The sequence below is a fragment of the Medicago truncatula genome, chromosome 1, assembly GCF_003473485.1.
Source record: "Medicago truncatula cultivar Jemalong A17 chromosome 1, MtrunA17r5.0-ANR, whole genome shotgun sequence".
NCBI lineage: Eukaryota > Viridiplantae > Streptophyta > Magnoliopsida > Fabales > Fabaceae > Medicago > Medicago truncatula.
Genome location: NC_053042.1, coordinates 21084726 through 21105102, shown reverse-complemented (window position 1 = coordinate 21105102; position 20377 = coordinate 21084726). Strand labels below are relative to the sequence as shown.

The 20377-nt window shown below is 40.5% G+C and overlaps 1 protein-coding gene across 1 annotated transcript; it reads left to right on the top strand.

Annotated features, from left to right (window-relative positions):
• The first annotated feature begins 9798 nt into the window (after nucleotides 1-9798).
• On the top strand, nucleotides 9799-20128 carry LOC120578144 (uncharacterized). The gene is made up of 7 exons (XM_039830366.1): nucleotides 9799-13229; nucleotides 13519-14388; nucleotides 14497-15394; nucleotides 15482-16331; nucleotides 16554-16948; nucleotides 19917-20024; nucleotides 20123-20128. Exons 1-7 carry the CDS (start codon nucleotides 9799-9801, stop codon nucleotides 20126-20128), a joined length of 6558 nt encoding a protein of 2185 aa, XP_039686300.1.
• Nucleotides 20129-20377: the final 249 nt, after the last annotated feature.

Here is a 20377-nt window from a genome sequence, read left to right as displayed (position 1 = left end):
GCCGCTAACCAACCTGCTCCTCAAGGATGCAGACTTTACCTTTGATGATTCTTGTTTGCAGGCATTTTGCAGGTTGAAGGAAGCACTAATCACCGCCCCAATCATACAACCACCAGATTGGAACTTGCCTTTTGAAATAATGTGTGATGCAAGCGACTATGCGGTTGGGGTGGTATTAGGTCAAAGAAAGGACAAAAAGATGCATGCCATATACTACGCCAGTAAGACCCTAGATGGGGCGCAGGTAAACTATGCCACAACAGAAAAAGAATTGCTAGCAGTTGTCTACGCCATTGACAAATTTCGGCAATACTTGGTAGGATCAAAAATCATTGTTTATACAGATCACTCGGCCATAAAATACTTGCTAAACAAAAAAGATGCAAAACCGAGATTGATCCGATGGATTTTGCTCCTCCAAGAATTCGACCTTGAAATAAAAGATAAAAAGGGCGTAGAAAATGTTGTCGCTGACCACTTGTCCCGACTTCGGGAGGCCAATAAGGATGAGTTACCCCTGGACGACTCATTCCCAGATGACCAACTATTCTTATTGGCACAAACTGACGCACCTTGGTATGCAGATTTTGTTAACTTTCTTGCAGCAGGAGTACTACCACCCGAGTTAAACTACCAACAAAAGAAGAAATTCTTCAATGACCTCAAGCACTATTATTGGGACGAGCCCTACCTCTTCCGAAGAGGCTCAGATGGGATTTTCAGGCGCTGCATTCCTGAAAGCGAGGTAAGTAGTATTCTAACTCATTGTCACTCCTCTTCTTATGGTGGCCACGCCAGTACACAAAAGACTTCTTTCAAAATTCTTCACTCTGGTTTCTGGTGGCCATCACTTTTTAAAGATGTGCACCTCTTTATCTCTAAATGTGACAAATGTCAACGCACCGGTAGCATCACTAAGAGAAATGAAATGCCTTTGAATAACATCCTTGAAGTAGAAATTTTTGATGTTTGGGGTGTTGACTTTATGGGACCTTTCCCCTCCTCTTTTGGAAATCAGTACATACTAGTAGCCGTTGACTATGTGTCCAAATGGGTTGAGGCCATTGCATCCCCCACTAATGACGCACAGGTAGTTATAAAAATGTTTAAGAAGGTCATCTTCCCTAGATTCGGAGTACCACGAGTTGTGATAAGCGATGGCGGTTCTCACTTCATTTCAAAACATTTTGAAAAACTTTTGCAAAAACTTGGAGTGAGGCACAAAGTCGCGACACCCTATCACCCCCAAACTAGTGGACAAGTAGAGGTCTCAAACAGACAAATCAAAGCTATCCTTGAAAAAACTGTCTCCACCTCTAGAACAGATTGGTCAAATAAGCTTGACGATGCCCTTTGGGCCTATCGAACGGCTTATAAAACCCCCATTGGGATGACCCCTTTTAAACTTGTCTATGGGAAATCCTGTCACCTTCCTGTTGAGCTCGAGCATAAAGCCTATTGGGCTATTAGAAACCTCAACTTAGATCCCAATTTAGCTGGTGAAAAAAGAAAACTTCAATTAAATGAGCTAGAAGAACTTAGGATGGATGCTTATGAAAATGCCCGCATTTACAAAGAGAGAACTAAGACCTGGCATGACAAGAAAATCATCAAACGGCATTTCAAAAGTGGTGATCTTGTGCTGCTCTTTAACTCTAGGCTAAAACTCTTTCCAGGAAAACTGCGCTCACGATGGTCCGGCCCTTTCAAAGTTCGCACAGCCTACCCTTATGGGGCAATTGAAATCTTTTCTGAAGAAACAGGATCCTTCACCGTTAATGGCCAACGGCTTAAAATCTATAATACCGGGGAAGAACATGAAGTAGTGGCTGATTTCACCCTTAGTGACCCACCTTAAGGATTTTCATCCTCACCTTCGTCAAGCTAGTGACGTTAAAAGAGCGCTTCGTGGGAGGCAACCCACCAATTTAATTGCTTTCTTTGTTTCCTGTTATTTCTCTTTATTTTGTAGGTACATGTCCGAGATCGATTAAGAAACGCAAGAAAATCAAAGCTCCACGAACCAGAAAGGTGGCACGGCCCGTGCTTGATTTGGCACGGCCGTGCCAAGAACCACAACCGAATCTTCCAAAATTTGGCAGAATGCTGGCACGACCCGTGCTAAACATGGCACGGCCGTGCCAACCTGAAGGCCACCAGAGTTCAAAACTAAGGCAAATTGTGAGCTTTCCGCACCCTATCTCATTTTTCCATTATTTCTTACGTTTCTATCATTTGAATCATTGAGGACAATGCTTCTCCTAAGTGTGGGGGGGCCTAATAAAGTGTCTTTAGTCGTAGTGTTTCCAAACTCCCTTGAACTTTATTCTTTTGTTCTGTTTTATTGTAAAAGGCATAGTTAAGTAGCTAATTTTTATTGAAAAAATCAAGACACAAAAATTTTCATTGTCTCTTCTTATTTTGATTGATTCTTGTACATGAAAGCAAACTCTTGTGTTTTAAGTCTTCTTGATATAACCACATCTTGTTTTAAAGTGAATAAAATTCTCTAATGAGAAAAACACAAAGTTGCTTCCCTTGAGTAAATGTATGAATAGGTATTTTAAGGAAACACATTCTAATCTTAGTGGTGCATTAACCTTTAAAAATTCTCAAAGCGCCAGTAGTATAAGTGAGTATAAGGGAGATCATAAAAAGCCAAAAAGCCAAATAATTCCAAGGTCTCATCACTGAATGTAGATTGGGGAAGGAGGTAGGCCCTCCGACTTCCTACGTGAAGGTGATTGTTATCTTGAGAAAAACTTTAAAAAGCATTGTTGAAACTAGATTGGGGAAGGAGGTAGGCCCTCCGACTTCCTACGTGAAGACGATGTCTTAAGGAATACTATTGAATCTAGATTGGGGAAGGGGGTAGGCCCTCCGACCTCCTACGTGAAAATGTTGTTCCTTAAATAAAGAACTTAAAAAGTGCATATGGCAAAAGAACAAAGATTCTCAAAAACTCCCATCTCTCTTATATGAATTGTAGAAGGAATTTTTCTTGGTTAGTTTAGTGCTAGGATTAGACCATGTTTCCTCATTATACCTATCTTATACAGGAGCAAGAAAAGGGTCGGACTTCACACACACACTCACTTGAAACTTGATTGTTGGATAGAATAAAGATTTCAAAGAATACTTGAGTTTGTGATTAGTGTACATTTTGGGATTTAAGCCCTTTGAGGAGACATGTGCTTTAATTAATTGTCATTTGATTTAAATTATGGATGCTACTATGTTTATGCCTTTTGCTTGAGGACAAGCAAAGATTCAAGTATGGGGGAGTTTGATGAGTCATTTATATGTTATTTTAATATGCTTTCTAGTTTAGATTTTATATAAATTTATATTAGTATTATTTCCTTTTTAGGATAGTTTACTTTAAAATGCAATTTATTATATTTCAGGAAGGAATATTTGATGGAGAGAGTCTTGGAGCAAAAGAAAGGGATTTGGAGCAGATTGGACACAAAAACATGAAGATTGGGAAGCAAAATATATCTCCCACAAGTCAGAAGCTTGGCACGGCCCGTGCTAGCCTTGGCACGGCCGTGCCACCCTCCAGTTGTCTTTTGCTGCTTTTGCTTTGACTCCAAGCTATTCTATTTTGGCGCACAATCTACCGAGGAATATTCTAGGAATATACTTGCTTAGATTCTAAGTCAATTGTGTACTATAAATAGAGTAGCTAGCCATCACTAATATTCATCTTTACTTGGAATACAATAAGTGACATTTGCTTTTCTAATTAAAGTTCTTTTCCTTTATTTCTTTGTCTTTTACTTTCATGCTTTCTCTCTTCTCCCCCATGTCTACGATGAACATGAGTGAGTAGACTTCTTCTTGTCTTGGGATTGTTGGATAAGTCTAAATGACATAATCCTAATCAAACCAAGCCCTAAGCCTTAATCTTATGTAACCCTAATTTCTTATCTGAATTCACCGTCTTAACATGGATTAACCATTATCAAACTGTGGAAACGAAAGTGGAGGGTTTGATAATTGTTCGTCCATTATTCCAAATATCAATTCATAAAACGAAAGTGGAGCTTTGATATTCGAACAAGTGAATTCAGACAAGGATTGCAAAGTCAGCGAAATAGGCTTTGCAATCTTTGAGACATATAGTTTCGATCTTCAAGGGAACTAATAACAATCAAGTCAGCGAAATAGGCTTGGTTGTTAGAGGAACCAAAATCCAATAGTAATCAAGTCAGCGAAATAGGCTTGGTTGCTAGAGGAACATAAGAGAAACTGTCTTGAGAAATTAGGTCTAACATAACATTATAAGCTTATGGTTTCGGTTTGAGAAGGACTTGTTATTTAGATGAAACCAACGATCCCAAGGCTCTTTTATTATATTATTTTTAACCGTTTAAAACCCCCAATTTACAACCTTTTCTCTCTTCTAATTATCTCTAAAGGTTAACTAAATTAAACTACTCCCTGTCGGAACGATACTCTTTATTACTACTTCGGTAAGACCGTGCACTTGCGGTTTTATCTCATCAGTACACTTGCTAAAATATCTATCAGGGACGCACATGCTAGCTGAAGAGCCCGATGATTGGTGGATTAGTTTGTTGCCTGTTCTGGAGCAGGATGGTGTGGTGGTGACTTGGGATATGTTCACGAAAGAGTTCCTGGGTAGGTACTTCCCGGAAGATGTCCGAGGAAAGAAAGAGATTGAGTTTCTGGAGTTGAAGCAGGGTGACATGTCCGTCACAGAGTATGCTGCAAAGTTTGTGGAACTTGCCACGTTCTACCCTCATTACAGTGCGGAGACAGCTGAGTTCTCCAAGTGCATCAAATTTGAGAATGGGTTGAGGGCTGACATCAAAAGAGCTATTGGCTATCAGCAGATCAGAGTCTTTTCTGAGTTGGTTAATAGGTGCTGTCATACCCTAAAATTTGACCAAGGATCCCACGGACGCGCGTCGTTTGACTCTAGTCGATCTCATGATTCGGTGAAAATTTCGGCAGGGAGGTATTTTAAAATACCTCATATTTTTATTCCAAGCCGGGCCCTCTTACCTCGTTATTTTTCTTTTTATTTCAGTGTTTAATGTCCATCTTTTATTAGTTTTAATTTAATTTTTATTTAGTTTAAATTAGTTACTCTTTATATATTTAATAGTTTATTTTCTATTTTTTGTGCTATAATGTCAAGTTAATAAGTCCGAAAAATTCCAGCAAAGGTCCAAAATATTTTTCCAGATTCATAGGGTCAAAATTTTTGTTTCCAAATCCAGGAATTCGTTGCTACCTTTTGCAAATTATTTCCTTTTTCTCATCAACCCTAATACTATAAAATGAAGGCTGCAAAAAGAGAATTAGAGAAAAAAATTTCACAGCCGCAAACAGAAAAATTTCACAGCCGCAAGAGAAAGAAACCCTAGCTGCAAACAGAAAAAGCAGAGACTTTTCAACCGCAGTCACCTTATGAACAATTCATGAATGTTTATCCACAAATTTCCTATAAGCCACAAATTCACCAGAAACTCACAAACCACAAAATCGTATAACATCCAAATTTACCAGGAACCATTAAACTCGAAAATCGTTCATCACTAACAACAACGAATCCGAACCTGTCACCAACGTTCGATTTCGATTTGTTTTTTTGTTTCAGGCTCATAAACAACACAGGTTCGTGGGATATTCGGAAAAGAGAAAGAGTCTTCCGACGCGGGCATAGCAAGCAGCAGATCAAACTTTTTCTCGTTTAAATCCGCTCTTTCTCCGATCCAATCAGAGGTAAAGCTTTCACTAACTTATATAGCATGCAGATTTGTTTCGATTCCGGATGTTTGATGGCCGTTTTTGTTTGTTTTTTTTCGTTTCTAAAACTGTAGATCTAGAGGTTTAAGGTTCGTTTTTGTAGGATTTAAGGCTAGAAACGAGTGTAGGAATAGGAGTAGAAGAGAAAGAGCTAAAAAAAAAAAAACGAAAAAGGCTAATTTTTAAAGTCCGGCGCGGCGGCGCAGCCACCCTTGGCCGGCGGCCACCGCGCCGGAAAACTCAAAGAAAAAAGAAGAAGAAGAGAGAAGAGAGGGACGTGAGGTTAGATTAGGGAAGAGAGAGAAATGAAATGGGAAAAATGAGGAAAATGGGTCACACACCCTATTTATAACTTTGAACCGGGCGGGTCTAACCGACCCGCCCACGACCCGTTTCTGCCCAAGCCCAGTTGTTCTTTTTTTTATTTTCACTACAGTTTTATTATTTGCACCTCTGTTTTTGCTTTCTGCACCCTTTGGCTGAAAGAAAGTTATCTAAAAAACTTACAAAAATATTGTATTTGTTTTTTTATTTACTGTTTTTATTTTATAATTGCCATTTTTATTTTATTTAGAATCATCTCATGCATATTTTAATTTCTTGTCATTTTATTGTCGTTAATTGTTTTTTTTTAGCGTTTATAATTAGGAAATTGATGTAATTTATTTTGCGCATTTTTTATTTATTTCTTATTATGCTTCTCTTGACCATAGAATGTTTCTAGGAGTTATGTAATAATGTAGTAACACACGCACCGACACTATGCCACTTTATTTACCGCCTTACGCTTATTTGTTATTGTTTTACGCCGTTACGCTAGTATACCGTTTAGTTTAGGAAAAATCATTTTTACCAAAAAAATCAAATATGCAAAAGTTCAAAAATATTTTCTTAATAAACCTTGGCTTGTAACCCAAGTGTCCTTTTTTTTCCTTTCATTTTCTTAATCAAATGCTTAATTGAATTAATATTCATAATAGACTTGATTTCTTGTAATTAAAATTTGACCAACCTCACTTTATTTTCTCTCATGCCTTGAGGCCTCTTATCCTTTCTTAAAACCATTTTCAAAAATCTTAAAATCAACCTAACCCACCAAAAAGAAACTTTTTAGGTGAACTACATTGGTTTTGATCCCTTTTCTTTAAGGGTATGTAGGCATAGGATTTTTATCCTTCCAAATCAAGTAAAAATAACCAAAAACATACTTCTTCTCCCTCCATTCTTTCACTTAGATTTTTAGATATTAATTTTCAAATAAGCAAATCAATTTAGCACAAGATAAATTAGGTAAGAGGTTCCTACGGAATACCGTAGATGCTTAGGGTGCTAGCACCTTCCCTTCGCATAACCAACCCCCGAATCCAAAGTCTCGATGAGGGTTTTTACTCATTTTTTCCCCTCCCCACGAATAAAAATCGAGAGTTCAAAGATTGACGATTCAAATCAATTAATGGTTTGAGATCCGAAAATCACGAGCACAGAAATGGCGACTTCACTGGGGACTGTGTCCTACGCGGGTTAAACCCACCTTACTTTCTTTATACTTGTGCTTCATTATTTCTTATGCCTTGTAAATACATGCCTAAATGTTGTTGTTTTCACGTGAGTGGTGAGATAAAGCTCTACACCCGAGCTTGAGGGAAATATAAGATAGGAGTGGTAGACTCATAGTGGCATACCGAGAGTATACTCGTGTCTTGTCACACGTGAGATAACCACACTTAGCAAAGGAGCTTGAAGTGATATATGTCGGCGTGTGTTTTCACGTTTAGACTTTATCACTCTTAGGTTTCCAATGAAGCTAAGGACCTTTAGTAACCCTTAACCCATCTTGGCCTTTTAGGACGTAGTGCGGTGGCTAACCGGGTGTTTTCTCGGAACTAGTCGACACGCGATGCTACACTCAAATGAGACTTTCCTACGAACGTTGTTGGACCGGGTGTTTTCTCGGTATCCGATAATATTCGGAAGTGGTCGAGGACTTTGGGAACCTTGGTAGAACCCGTGATACAGGTACATTTTAAACCATAGTCCTTACCAAATGGCGTTGTTACCCTTGACTCCAACATTGTGGAACTTACCCTCATCATGTATTATATGTACTTTAGCATTATCATGCATACATACATTCATATTTTCTCTCATCCATTAAAATATCGAAGGACTTATATAGGTTTTTTTGTAAACGCCAGAGGATATGGAGGTTGTTGGAAGGAGGACTCATGGGTATAAATTCAAGGTACCGGATGCAGAGAGTCTAGAGAGTTTGAGGAGTTTGACAAAGATGTTGAAAAATCCGGGTCATTTTCAGGATCGGTATGGCAATTTACTTGATATTCTCAAGACAAAGGTGGATGTAATGCTTCTCAATACTTTGGTCCAGTTCTATGATCCGATCTATCATGGCTTCACATTCCCAGACTTTCAGCTTTTCCCGACTCTAGAGGAATACTCCCATTGGGTCGGTTTACCTGTGCTCGACGAAGTACCCTTTCATGCCTTTGGACCCTTTCCTAGAATCCCTACCATCGCAAAAGCCCTTCACCTTGAAGTAGCCGACATAAAAGACAAGTTCACAACCAAAAACGGTCTCCCATGCTTACCTTACAACTTCCTTCACCAAAAGGCCACCAATTGTTTCGAGAAATCCAAAACCGATGATTTTGAGTCTATCCTTGCCCTGCTTATCTATGGTATAGTCCTCTTCCCGAGAGTCGACAAGTTTGTTGACATGAATGCCATACAGATCTTCTTAACCCAAAACCCGGTTCCTGTTTTACTCGCTGACACGTATGTTGCTATTCATGATCGCACTAGTCATGGAAAGGGGACCATCGTCTGTTGTACACCGTTACTCCACCGCTGGATTACTTCACACTTACCCCGTCCCAATATTAGACCAGAACCTATCCCTTGGTCCCAAAAGCTCATGACCTGGACCCCAAAGGATATAATCTGGTTTAACCCATCTTGTGACCCAGAGTTTGTCATTGACAGTTGTGGTGATTTCAACAACGTACCTCTTCTCGGTACGCAAGGAGGAATTAGCTACAGCCCAATTCTTGCGAGACGACAGTTTGGGTATTATATGGAGATGAAGCCTGTGTACCTCATCCTAGATAGGGATTTCTTCCTCTACAAAAAGGATGATGTGAATCAAAGAGTGCAGTTCGAGAAAGCTTGGTGTTCCATCGTCAAGAAAGATAGGAATCAGTTAGGAAAGAGATCGGTTATCGCCCATGAAGTTTATGTCCAATGGGTTATTGATCGAGCCAATAAATTGAAGATGCCATATCCGCGACAAAGGATTGTAACATCCACTATCCCAGCTATACCTTTACCTTTACCTCCCGAGTCCTTAGAAGGGTATCAAAAGCAGTTGGATATCGAAAGGCGTGAGAAGTCCAGATGGGAAATGAAGTACCGCAAGAAGGAGCAAGAGTATGATACCTTGAAGAACCTTTTGGATCAACAAATCCTGGCTAATCGCCAGGAAAAGGAAGAAAACACTAAGCTGAGGGCCGCTCTCCAAAGGAAGGAAGATTTTCTCGACAAGGTCTGTCCGGGGAGAAAGAAGAGGCGTATGGATCTTTGTGATGGTCCACATTCTGATTTTGAGGACTAGCTTTTCCTAGTTTTTCCTTTATGTACTTTGGAGTCTGTCCCTTGGCTCATTCTGTTAAAAGGGAATTATCTGTTTTTACTTGGAAAAGTCTATCCCTTGGCTTTGTTGTTAGAAAGGGAATTATCTTGTAATCAACTTTGTGTTTTTTAATGAATTGTTTAGGTTGATATGTTTACAAAATTGCTTCTATAGGTCCTTCGATAAAAATATATAAAAATTGCATATTTTGGCATATAGCATATCATGCATCATATTGCATTCATAAAAAGTGTCAAAGCCAAGTCTCATATTTTCCTCATTTCTGCCTCAGGAGAAAAGCAAAGGTGGCCCGTCGTATTCAGTACAAACCTACCCGTGTTCATCATACCCGAGCATACATCAAGAAGAAAATGGCAGCTGCTGAACAAACGAACAATGATCTTAGGGAGGAGGTTAGTAGCCTCAAAGAAGGTATGGAAAAGATAACTGCAATGATGATGGACATGATGGCCGCACAGGCACAAGCCTCTCAAGCAAAAATTGTTCAGACTGTTCAGGGAGATGTTGAAGTCTCTCAGCCTGCTGGTTCTACTGCAACTATTGGTACTACACAGCCTTTGGTGAATCAGTTTTCCTCTGGTGATATGACAAATATGTATAGTTCAGGGTTTCGTCCTACTGGCTCACTTGGTTTTTCTATCCCTCCTCAGTATCATATGCCGCCAGGCTATCCGTGGGGCATGCCACTCGCAAATAATGAAGGTGTTCGTCATAATGCACCAGAAATGCAGCTTCCTTTTGGACATCAACAAACACCGTTTTATCAGTCCGGCCAGCCTTTTCCTCAGGCCACTATGACCTATGCTGGACCCCTTGTTCATGCTGCTCATCAAGAAGAAGAACAGGTTTATCACTCCAATAGTGTGGCTGGTGATGATAGGGTGGGAAACTTGGAAGAAAGGTTTGAGGCGGTGCACAAAGAGTTAAAGACTATCCGCGGTAAAGAAATGTTCAGTCAGAATGTGAATGACCTCTGCTTGGTTCCAGATGTGGTGATACCTCATAAGTTTAAAATGCCGATCTTTGAAAAGTACACAGGGGATACTTGCCCTGAGATGCACTTAGTCACATATGTCAGGAAGATGGTAGCTCACAAGAATAATGAGCCTCTGCTTATTCACTGTTTCCAGGACAGTTTGACTGGTCCCGCACACACATGGTATATGAATTTGAAGGGCATCACAACCTTTGAGGAATTGGCCAATGCTTTCATCCAACAGTACAAGTATAACTCTTATCTGGCACCTAACCGGAAAGAACTGCAATCTATGACTCAGGGTGATAAGGAATCTTTCAAGGAATACGCTCAGCGCTTCATTCAAAAGTCTGCTCAGATCCGTCCGCCTCTAGATGAAAGAGAAGTGTCTGATCTATTCTATGAGACTCTGAGCCCTTTCTACTCAGAGAAGATGCTTGGTTGTGCTTCACAAAAGTTTACTGATATGGTAGATATGGGTGTGCGCATTGAAGATTGGGTCCGTAAGGGACGTGTGAGTAAAGATGGTGCTTCTTCAGGTGGTTCATCTAATGGTAATAGGAAGTTCGGAAATGGGTACTCAAAGAAGAACGCTCAAGAGGTTGGCATGGTGGCCCATGGCGGATCCCAGCCTATATACCCTAGCTACCCCTATGTTGCTAACATTCCATCACCTACCCCAACTCCACAAAATCCAAACTATCAACTACAAAGGCCTCAAACACCCCATCCATATTATCCACCACTATATCAACCACAACCTTATCAACCCCAACCGTTTTATCAACAACCATACTATCCCCCACCACCTCAACAACAACAGCCTCGCCCTCGAGCTCAACAACAACAGCCTCGCCCTCAAAGAAACCAATTTCCCCCTATCCCCATGACGTATGAAGCCTTGTTACCTTCCTTGCTTGCCAGAGGTCTTGTTCAGACCCGACCACCTCCTCGTGTGCAGAACCCTTTACCCCCTTGGTTTCGTGCTGATCGAAATTGTGCCTTCCATCAAGGGGCACCAGGACACGATATTGAACACTGTTATCCCCTTAAAGAGGCAGTTCAAAAGTTGATTCACAGCAAAGATTTATCATTCACTGACCCGAACCCTACTGCTCCAGACCATCCTCTGCCACCCCATGGGCCTACTGTTAACATGGTTGAAGATTATCAAGAAAGGGCTCTTGTCACTCGCTCTCAGGATATCAAAACTCCGTTGGTTCCATTACATGTGAAGATGTGTGAGGCAGCTATGTTTAGCCACAATCATAATATTTGTGAAGTATGTTCTGTGGATCCCCGCGGTTGCGCGCAGGTTCAAGATGATGTGCAAGGGCTAATGGATCGGGGAGAGCTGGTAGTCACGAGGGAAGACAAGAGTGTATGTGTTGTAATCCCTGTGTTCAAGGATAGTGCGAAACCAATTGATGGTGTTACTCCAGTGTTCAAGGACAATTCCAAGCCAGCTGTCACTCCTCTTGTGATTTGTGTGCCGAGACCCGAGCCGTTTTTCTCTCCAAACGCCATGCCGTATAACTATGAACCTACAAGCATAGAGAATGGTAAAGAGATATCCTGGAGTCCTTCAACTTCCGTGAGTAACATTGCGGAGAGTAGTCAAATTCTGAGAAGTGGACGTATCCTTCCGGTTGTTGTGCAAGCAAAGAAGAAAGCTCCGGTGATAGAGTCAGTGCCAATACAAGATCCTAGCAAGGGTAAGAGTGTGGTTCAACCTGGTGAAACTGATAATGATGAGATTTTGAAGCTGATCAAGAAAAGTGATTATAAGATAGTGGATCAGTTATTGCAGACTCCATCAAAGATTTCTATCATGTCACTATTGACAAGCTCTGATGCTCATAGGGATGCATTGATGAAAGTGTTGAATCAAGCCTACGTAGACCATGATGTGACTTTGGGTCAATTTGGGAGCATTGTTGGAAATGTGACGGCATGCAACAATCTGAGTTTCAGTGATGAAGACCTCCCAGTGGAGGGGAAGAACCATAATATGGCCTTGCATATCTCTGTTATGTGCAAAACAGATTCTTTGTCCAATGTCTTGATAGACACCGGTTCTTCTCTCAATGTGATGGCGAAGACGACCTTTGATAGATTGACATATTCAGATGGATTTATTAGGCCTAGTTGCGTATCAGTAAGGGCGTTTGATGGATCCAGGAAGTCGGTATGGGGAGAAGTAGATTTACCTATCACTGTTGGGCCCCAAGAGTTTAAAGTTACATTCCAGATAATGGATATTCAAGCTTCCTATAGCTGTTTACTTGGTAGACCATGGATTCATGAAGCCGGGGCAGTAACATCCACCCTTCATCAAAAGTTAAAGTTTGTGAGTCGTGGAAAACTTGTTACAGTAAGTGGCGAATCAGCTCTTTTGGTTAGCCATTTGTCGTCTTTTTCCTTCATTGGTGGTGAAAGTTCGGATGGAACGTCATTCCAAGGACTTTCGGTCGAAAGCGGTACTACAAGAGGTGAAACATGCATGGCCTCTCTAAAGGATGCTCAGAGAGTAATTCAAGAAGGAAAAGCAGAAGGTTGGGGGAAGTTAGTACAGTTGCCTGAGAACAAGCGCAAAGAAGGTCTGGGTTTCTCCGGCAATAAGCAAGTGATGTTCGACCCAACTAGAGGTACTTTTCACAGTGCTGGATTCATTAATGCACCACCTGAGACTAATGCAATCTTGGAAGATCAATCAGAAGAAGTGGCCCCTGATTTTGTAACTCCGGGTGGAAACTGCTGCAATTGGATTGCTGTTGACATCCCTTCTGCGATACCTCTTTCTAAGTAATGTGTTTGTCTTTTTTGTTGCTTTTTTTAGAAAACTCCTTTCGTCCTACCCAGACGAAAGTGAAATCTTGTCGGGTTTGTTTTTGCTTTGAGTTTGTTTTCAGTATTAATGAAAATTGTCGTTTCTGTCACGGCCGTTATTTTATTTTAGTGCTTTTTCTGGAAAAATGGTAATACAAAAAACCGAAAAAAACTTGTTCTCTTTTTCTTTTAAATAATATACATCAATTTCAAAGGTCTGCATTCACTCTTTTACTAAAAAAAATCAATCATGAATCATATGCAGACTGAACATACATGAGCCCGTTGAACATGATGACCCTATGTTACCTCCCAACTTTGAGTTCCCAGTTTACGAGGCTTGGGTAGAAGAGGATGAAGAGATTCCCGATGAACTCCGATGGATGTTAGAGCAAGAAAGAAAAGCTATTCAGCCTTACAAGGAAGAAATAGAGTTGATCAACCTGGGCACTGAGGATGATAAAAAAGAAATTAAGATTGGAGCGTCGTTGGAGGCGTCTGTCAAGAAAAAGATAATTGAGCTTCTCAGAGAGTATGATGATATATTTGCATGGTCCTACAAAGACATGCCGGGGTTAGACCATGATGTTGTGGAACACCGTTTGCCTTTGAAGCCCGAGTGTCCTCCAGTCAAGCAGAAGTTAAGAAGATCTCATCCAGATATGGCTCTCAAGATCAAAGAGGAAGTGCGAAAGCAAATTGATGCAGGTTTCTTGATTACCTCTGAATATCCTCAATGGTTGGCCAACATAGTGCCCGTTCCAAAGAAAGATGGTAAGGTCAGAATGTGTGTTGACTATCGGGATTTGAACAAAGCTAGTCCGAAGGATGATTTCCCTTTACCTCACATTGATGTATTGGTTGATAGTACTGCTAGATGCAAGGTATTCTCCTTCATGGATGGATTCTCCGGGTATAACCAGATCAAGATGGCTCCAGAAGATAGAGAAAAGACGTCGTTCATCACGCCTTGGGGCGCGTTCTGCTACTTGGTAATGCCATTTGGGTTGATAAATGCTGGTGCCACTTACCAGAGAGGCATGACTAAAATATTCCATGATATGATACATAAAGAGATTGAAGTGTATGTGGATGACATGATTGTCAAATCAGGCACTGAAGAAGAACATGTTGAGTATTTGTTGAAGATGTTCCAACGGTTGAGAAAGTACAAACTCCGTTTGAATCCTAACAAGTGTACCTTCGGTGTTAGATCCGGCAAGCTCTTGGGTTTTATTGTCAGCCAGAAGGGTATTGAAGTGGATCCCGACAAAGTCAAAGCTATCAGGGAAATGCCTGCTCCAAAGACAGAGAAACAAGTTAGAGGTTTTCTAGGAAGACTGAACTACATCTCCAGATTCATCTCTCATATGACTGCTACATGTGGGCCGATATTCAAATTACTCCGTAAAGATCAAGGGATTGTTTGGACGGAAGATTGCCAGAAAGCTTTTGACAGCATCAAAGGGTATTTGTTAGAACCTCCGATTCTTGTCCCTCCGGTCGAAGGGAGGCCTTTGATCATGTATTTGACTGTGTTAGAAGATTCTATGGGCTGTGTGTTGGGTCAACAAGACGAGACTGGAAAGAAAGAGCACGCCATTTACTACTTGAGTAAGAAGTTTACTGATTGTGAGTCCCGATATTCTATGCTTGAGAAAACCTGTTGCGCTTTGGCATGGGCTGCTAAGCGTCTTCGTCACTATATGGTTAATCACACTACTTGGTTGATATCCAAAATGGATCCGATCAAGTACATTTTTGAGAAGCCGGCTTTAACAGGAAGAATTGCTCGTTGGCAGATGTTATTGTCCGAGTATGATATTGTCTACCGCACTCAGAAAGCCATCAAAGGTAGTATTCTGGCTGACCATTTAGCTCATCAACCAATTGAAGATTATCAGCCTATCAAGTTTGATTTTCCAGATGAAGAGATCATGTATTTAAAGATGAAAGATTGTGACGAACCGTTGTTTGGTGAAGGTCCTGATCCAGACTCCAAGTGGGGTTTGATATTTGATGGGGCGGTTAATGTCTATGGTAATGGAATAGGGGCAGTTATCCTTACTCCAAAGGGTACTCACATTCCTTTCACTGCAAGACTCCGGTTTGATTGTACGAACAACATTGCAGAATATGAAGCTTGCATCATGGGTATCGAAGAAGCCATTGACTTGAGGATTAAAAATATTGACATATATGGAGATTCTGCTCTTGTGATTAACCAGATCAAAGGAAAATGGGAGACTCATCATGATGGTTTGGTACCGTACAGAGACTATGCAAGACGTCTTTTGACTTTCTTCAACAAGGTGGAACTGCACCACATTCCTCGGGATGAGAATCAAATGGCGGATGCCCTAGCTACTTTATCTTCAATGATCAAAGTGAATCATGGCAACGACGTGCCGCTGATCAGTGTCAAATTCCTTGATAGGCCTGCTTATGTGTTTGCAGCCGAAGCAGTTTTCGATGATAAGCCGTGGTTTCATGATATTAAAGTGTTTCTTCAAACTCAAGAGTACCCTCCTGGGGCATCCCGTAAAGATAAGAGAACCTTAAGAAGATTGTCTGGTAACTTCTTTCTAAGTGGAGATGTTTTGTACAAAAGGAACTTTGATTCAGTTTTACTCAGATGTGTGGACCGACGAGAAGCAGATTTGTTAATGCATGAGATACATGAAGGCTCATTTGGGACTCATTCTAGTGGATATTCAATGGCTAAGAAAGCATTGAGAGCAGGCTACTACTGGATAACGATGCATGCGGACTGCTATCACTATGCCAAGAAATGTCACAAGTGCCAGATTTATGCGGATAAGATTCATGTGCCGCCGTCTATGCTCAATATTATCTCATCTCCATGGCCGTTCTCTATGTGGGGCATTGATATGATTGGTCGGATCGAACCAAAAGCTTCCAATGGACATCGTTTCATACTAGTGGCCATTGACTACTTCACCAAGTGGGTTGAAGCGGCTTCTTATGCCAATGTAACCAAGCAGGTGGTGGTCCGGTTTATCAAGAACAATATCATATGTCGCTATGGTGTCCCTAACAAGATTATCACGGATAATGGTACGAATTTGAACAATAAGATGATGAAGGAATTATGTGATGATTTCAAGATTGAGCATCATAACTCTTCTCCTTATAGACCCCAGATGAATGGTGCGGTCGAAGCTGCAAACAAGAATATCAAGAAAATTGTGCAGAAGATGGTGGTCACCTATAAGGACTGGCATGAGATGTTACCCTATGCTTTGTATGGTTACCGTACTTCAGTGCGTACTTCAACAGGGGCAACCCCTTTTTCCTTGGTGTATGGTACGGAAGCGATACTTCCTGTAGAAGTTGAAATCCCGTCTTTGAGAGTCTTGATGGAAGCTGAGTTGTCAGAGGCTGAATGGTGTCAGAATAGGTACGATCAGTTGAATTTGATTGAGGAGAAGCGCATGGCTGCTTTGTGTCACGGACAACTATATCAGACCAGGATGAAACAAGCATTTGATAAGAAGGTTCGTCCCCGTGAATTTAAAGAAGGAGACCTGGTGGTCAAGAGTATCAAGTCTTTTCAACCAGACCCCAGGGGCAAGTGGACACCTAATTATGAAGGTCCCTATGTAGTGAAGAGAGCTTTCTCTGGTGGTGCTTTAATTCTTACAACCATGGATGGAGAGGATTTACCTCGTCCTGTGAATTCTGATGCAGTCAAGAAATACTTTGTCTAAATATGTATAAAAGAACAGCTCGGTAGGTCGAAAACCCGAAAGGGCGGCCTAAACCAAAAATGAGCGTCTCGGTGGACTGAAAACCCGAAAGGGCGGTCCAGGCAAAAATTAGAGACAAAAAAAAAATTGATTGATTATCCTGATAGGTTGAAAACCCGCAAGGGCGATCTATGCAAAAATTAAGGATTATGACAAATAACTGCATCAGATGAAGCATCACTCACTTGAGGCACCTTAGCCGTCAAAAGATCTTCGATATTGAAGCAATCGAAACAGTGGAATTCAAAGGTGTTAGGAAGTATGATGGTTATTGTGTTCAATGTACCTTCCCCATATTAATTACCATTTTCCAAGCTTTGTGATCTGTGGTGCCAAGCCTTCGGCTGGCTACCATCTCTTTTAAATCAATTTGAGCCTGTGCCTTTTATTTGAAGTTCCTATTTATTTTATGTGCAAGTTTTCTTCCATTTTACTGTTAATACTTGAGATAAAAACTTTGAAAATTCCTTTTAAAAAAAAAAAAAAAAAAAAATCTTTATGTTTTCTTTTGAAAAAAATCAAAATTGACAAACATTTTATCTTTAATTCATGTATCGTAGAAGCATGTGTCAATGTTCGATTCAAAAGCACGGGCATGGTCATTGCTAAAAAAAAAAAAAAAAAAAAAAAAGAAAACTCGCTAAGTTGAAAACCCGAAAGGGCGGCTTAGGCAAAAAAAGAGCATCCCGGTGGATTGAAAACCCGAAAGGGCGGTCCAGGCAAAAGTTAGGGATTTCAAAGCATACCAAAGAAAAAACAATGACTATTTGAAGCATGAGCTTGTGAAAGTACTCCAGTTCAATCCAAACATGGCAACTTCGGCTAGTGGTCTGACTATTGGTTCATTGCCCCATCAGTGGTGTGCTTAAAGGGTTGTGCCCTGATGAAGATTACCGAGTTGTTTGTACTATGATACCGGGCCATTTCCGTTCTGGACCTGCCCAATCATCCCTCAATAATCTTGCCGTTGTACTGTCATATGGGTCTCGTACATGTTCATTCATTCATGCATAGATAGCATGCATACAAATATCATTCATGCATGGTTGCATTATTACCAAATGTCTTATTTCAGTGTATCCTGTAAAAAGTGTCATCCCCAGTGTGTTTGATTCGAGTTTGTCACCAATTAAAGTTTATTTCAAGTGGCAGGTCCCACCGAGCAATCTTTGTGTCAATTCAGTTTAGCTCCCCAGTAATTTTCGTAAGCTATCCTCGTACCGGCAACATGTGACTTTTCTTATGTTGGTCGTTACCCCAGTAAAGGTAACTGACAGTATCTTCTCTTTCGTATTTCGGTCGTTACCCGTGTCGAGGTAACTGACGGTATTTTCTTTTCGTAAGTTGGTCGTTATCCGAGTTGAGGTAACTGACGGTATTTCCTTTTCGTAAGTTGGTCGTTATCCGAGTTGAGGTAACTGACGGTATTTCCTTTTCTTATCGTATGTTGGTCGTTACCCGAGTTGAGGTAACTGACGGTATTTCCTTTTCGTAAGTTGGTCGTTATCCGAGTTGAGGTAACTGACGGTATTTCCTTTTCTTATCGTATGTTGGTCGTTACCCGAGTTGAGGTAACTGACGGTATTTCCTTTTCGTAAGTTGGTCGTTATCCGAATTGAGGTAACTGACGGTATTTCCTTTTCTTATCGTATGTTGGTCGTTACCCGAGTTGAGGTAACTGACGGTATTTCCTTTTCATAAGTTGGTCGTTATCCGAGTTGAGGTAGCTGACGGTATTTATTTTTCGTATTTCGGTCGTTACCCGTGTTGAGGTAACTCACGGTATTTCCTTTCCATATGTTGGTCATTACCCGTGTTGAGGCAATCGACAGTATTTTCTTTTGCATGTCGGTCTTCACCTTAGTAAAGGTAGTAGACAACTTTTCTTTTCGTATAATGGTAAATGGGTTTTCCTCCCCAATAATATTTATCTGTATGTCCCCCAGTCAGTAGGTGTTCACTATCCTTGCATTCGTAAGTGCATCGTAAGCATTCATATTATTACAGTCATGAGCATGGCGTTCTTAGTATTTCAATTGGTCAAATTTAGCGTATTTAATATTTAAGTCTCTTCGACCCATGGACTCCAAAGTTGATATCTGTGAATCCCTGTGGCGGAGAAACTTAAATAGGGGCATCTGTCATACCCTAAAATTTGACCAAGGATCCCACGGACGCGCGTCGTTTGACTCTAGTCGATCTCATGATTCGGTGAAAATTTCGGCAGGGAGGTATTTTAAAATACCTCATATTTTTATTCCAAGCCGGGCCCTCTTACCTCGTTATTTTTCTTTTTATTTCAGTGTTTAATGTCCATCTTTTATTAGTTTTAATTTAATTTTTATTTAGTTTAAATTAGTTACTCTTTATATATTTAATAGTTTATTTTCTATTTTTTGTGCTATAATGTCAAGTTAATAAGTCCGAAAAATTCCAGCAAAGGTCCAAAATATTTTTCCAGATTCATAGGGTCAAAATTTTTGTTTCCAAATCCAGGAATTCGTTGCTACCTTTTGCAAATTATTTCCTTTTTCTCATCAACCCTAATACTATAAAATGAAGGCTGCAAAAAGAGAATTAGAGAAAAAAATTTCACAGCCGCAAACAGAAAAATTTCACAGCCGCAAGAGAAAGAAACCCTAGCTGCAAACAGAAAAAGCAGAGACTTTTCAACCGCAGTCACCTTATGAACAATTCATGAATGTTTATCCACAAATTTCCTATAAGCCACAAATTCACCAGAAACTCACAAACCACAAAATCGTATAACATCCAAATTTACCAGGAACCATTAAACTCGAAAATCGTTCATCACTAACAACAACGAATCCGAACCTGTCACCAACGTTCGATTTCGATTTGTTTTTTTGTTTCAGGCTCATAAACAACACAGGTTCGTGGGATATTCGGAAAAGAGAAAGAGTCTTCCGACGCGGGCATAGCAAGCAGCAGATCAAACTTTTTCTCGTTTAAATCCGCTCTTTCTCCGATCCAATCAGAGGTAAAGCTTTCACTAACTTATATAGCATGCAGATTTGTTTCGATTCCGGATGTTTGATGGCCGTTTTTGTTTGTTTTTTTTCGTTTCTAAAACTGTAGATCTAGAGGTTTAAGGTTCGTTTTTGTAGGATTTAAGGCTAGAAACGAGTGTAGGAATAGGAGTAGAAGAGAAAGAGCTAAAAAAAAAAAAACGAAAAAGGCTAATTTTTAAAGTCCGGCGCGGCGGCGCAGCCACCCTTGGCCGGCGGCCACCGCGCCGGAAAACTCAAAGAAAAAAGAAGAAGAAGAGAGAAGAGAGGGACGTGAGGTTAGATTAGGGAAGAGAGAGAAATGAAATGGGAAAAATGAGGAAAA

Bases quoted from the DNA above. Each gene is read 5' to 3' on its own strand.
- LOC120578144 (XM_039830366.1), top strand. From the start codon at position 9,799: ATGGCAGCTGCTGAACAAACGAACAATGATCTTAGGGAGGAGGTTAGT. The intron at 14,389-14,496 runs GTATTTGTTGAA...TTTTATTGTCAG, and splicing joins ACTGAAGAAGAACATGTTGA to CCAGAAGGGTATTGAAGTGG. The intron at 16,949-19,916 runs GTGAATTCTGAT...TAAACAACACAG, and splicing joins GAGAGGATTTACCTCGTCCT to GTTCGTGGGATATTCGGAAA.